Below are 2,500 nucleotides of genomic sequence, written 5' to 3' on the forward strand. Positions count from 1 at the left end.
GTGTGTGTGTGTGTGTGTGTGTGTGTGTGTGCATGTATTATTGTATAGGAAGTGTTTGTAAGTTGATAAGTATTATATGTAATGGCAACAGTGGACAGAGACGACGCAGCGAAATAGGAAGATCTGTCGGTGACTGGAATGAAGGGATAATGAGTGTTTTTTTGGAGTAGAGTAGTACGTGAGGTCACTAGGGTATTAGGGTGAGGGTGCTGAATGTGAAAATGTGAGCCTCACATACTCCGTGTGTGTGGATGTGTATATATGTATATATGTATATGTATATGTATATGTATATATATATATATATATATATATATATATATATATATATATATATATATTTATATGTGTGTGTGTGTGGGGGGGGGTGTGTGTGAGTGTGAGTGTGTGTGTGTGTGTGTGTGTGTGTGTGTGTGTGTGTGTGTGCATATAAATTAATAAATAATTATAGATAAATGTATATATATACATATATATATACACATTTCCATATGAGACACACAAAAAAGAGCCAGGGAGAGGATCCCCCCTTCCCTCTGGCTGGACAAGGAATACCGATTTCCATCAACAGCGCCTCGTCAGACGCACAATTGGTCAAACGGGTCACGTCTCAGTTTCCTGTCGCTCTAGACCGCTTTTGTGAATATATGATGTCTTGTAACCCATCTTATATGTATATACTCTCTTATCCTTGTGGATTGAAGTTTTCATATGGAAGTTAAATTATATATATATATACATATATATATATATATATATATATATATATATATATATGTATATATATATATATATATATATATATATATATATATATATATATATATATATATATATATATATACATAAAGTGTGTGTGTGTGTGTGTGTGTGTGTGTGTGTGTGTATGTATAGTAGTATTGTAGTATTGCTGTTATTATTGTTGTTGCTAGTATCAGTGATGATGATAATAACAAAAAATACAAATCATAAGTGTCAGATTTTTTTGTTTAAGTTCTCTTTCACACACACGCGAATAAACACAATTTTCTCTCGCTCTTCTCCTGGCAATTAATCTTGGTGTTTTATGAGAGAAGTACAAGGAAAGAAACTACAGGACTTCTTAAGGCAATCTTTTAGGTCTTTTTATGTTATTTTGTTGTTATTGTTTTCATATGTATTGGTAAATCTATACCTTTTATCATTTTTTTATTATTAATTATTATTGTTATTATTATTGTTGTTGTTGTTTTTGTTGTTGTTATTATCATTATTGTTAATATTATTATTAATACCATGATCATCATTATTACTATCATTATTACTATTATCATTATCATTACACTTATTATTTATGTTATCATAATCCTATTTATTATTATCATTATTATTATCTTCATTGTCAATCCCATTATCATCAATATCAATCATCATCGTTACCACTACCATTATCATATCATTATCATCATCATCATCATCACCATTATCATTACCATCACCATTATCATCACCACTAATGCCATTATTCATTATTCAAAATACCATTGTCATTATCATCATCACCATCACCTCCAAACACCTCTATAATCACCATTACCATCATCCTCATCATCTTTTTTTATCTCTCTCTCTCTCTCTCTCTCTCTCTCTCTCTCTCTCTCTCTCTCTCTCTCTCTCTCTCTCTCTCTCTCTCTCTCTCTCTCTCTATGCCTACCTCTCAATCGCTTCATCTTCCAACCCACAGATGGCTGTATGGAGATTTCGGGTGCCAGTATTATGCCTTCATGGGTTTCCTCATGGGTGTTGCCAACCTCACGACCCTCCTCATGATCGCCCTGGACCGCTACCTCGTCACCTGTCGACATGATTTACGTGAGTTATTATTTATTATTAATTTATATATATGTGTGTGTGTGTGTGGTATTAGGTATTAGGGGGTTTTCCATGTTATAGTTTGGGGTTCTTGGTATGGGTCTCAGTGGCGTTCTCTTGTGGGTGGGTGTGTTCTGGTGTCTCTCTGTCTGTATTTTTTTTCTCTTTTTTTTTTTATTTCTCTTTGTTTTTGGCTTGTCTTTCTCTTTCTCTCTCTCTCTCTCTCTCTCTCTCTCTCTCTCTCTCTCTCTCTCTCTCTCTCTCTCTCTCTCTCTCTCTCTCTCTCTCTCTCTCTCTGTCTTTCTCTCTCTCTCTCTCTCTCTCTCTCTCTCTCTCTCTCTCTCTCTCTCTCTCTCTCTCTCTCTCTCTCTATCTATCTATCTATCTATCTATCTATCAATATATCTATCTATCTATCTATCTACATGTCTATCTATCTATCTCTATCTCCATTTCCATCCCCATCTCCTTCTCCATTTCCCTCTCCTCTCTTGTCGTCCACTGGACGTAATAGATTTATCAGTATATCTCCAATATATCTTGCCAATGGGTCTTAACACATCTTACTAAATCAAAGTATTTTTCCCATTATTTCTTACTTAGAGCATTTATCTTACTTACTATATGTATCTGTCTCCTTAACTGCCTA

General features: G+C 34.2%; 1 protein-coding gene across 1 annotated transcript in view; it reads left to right on the forward strand.

The window, feature by feature from the left end:
* The window catches only part of LOC125045922 (visual pigment-like receptor peropsin), an 81,565-nt gene that overhangs the window by 73,630 nt on the left and 5,435 nt on the right, over positions 1 to 2,500 (forward strand). Inside the window, exon 4 of the mRNA XM_047643524.1 lies at positions 1,724 to 1,851. Within this exon, the coding sequence (XP_047499480.1) occupies positions 1,724 to 1,851 (128 nt within the window). The remainder of the gene's footprint in view (positions 1 to 1,723; positions 1,852 to 2,500) is intronic.

This window comes from Penaeus chinensis, chromosome 38 (assembly GCF_019202785.1).
Source record: "Penaeus chinensis breed Huanghai No. 1 chromosome 38, ASM1920278v2, whole genome shotgun sequence".
Classification (NCBI taxonomy): Eukaryota; Metazoa; Arthropoda; class Malacostraca; order Decapoda; family Penaeidae; genus Penaeus; species Penaeus chinensis.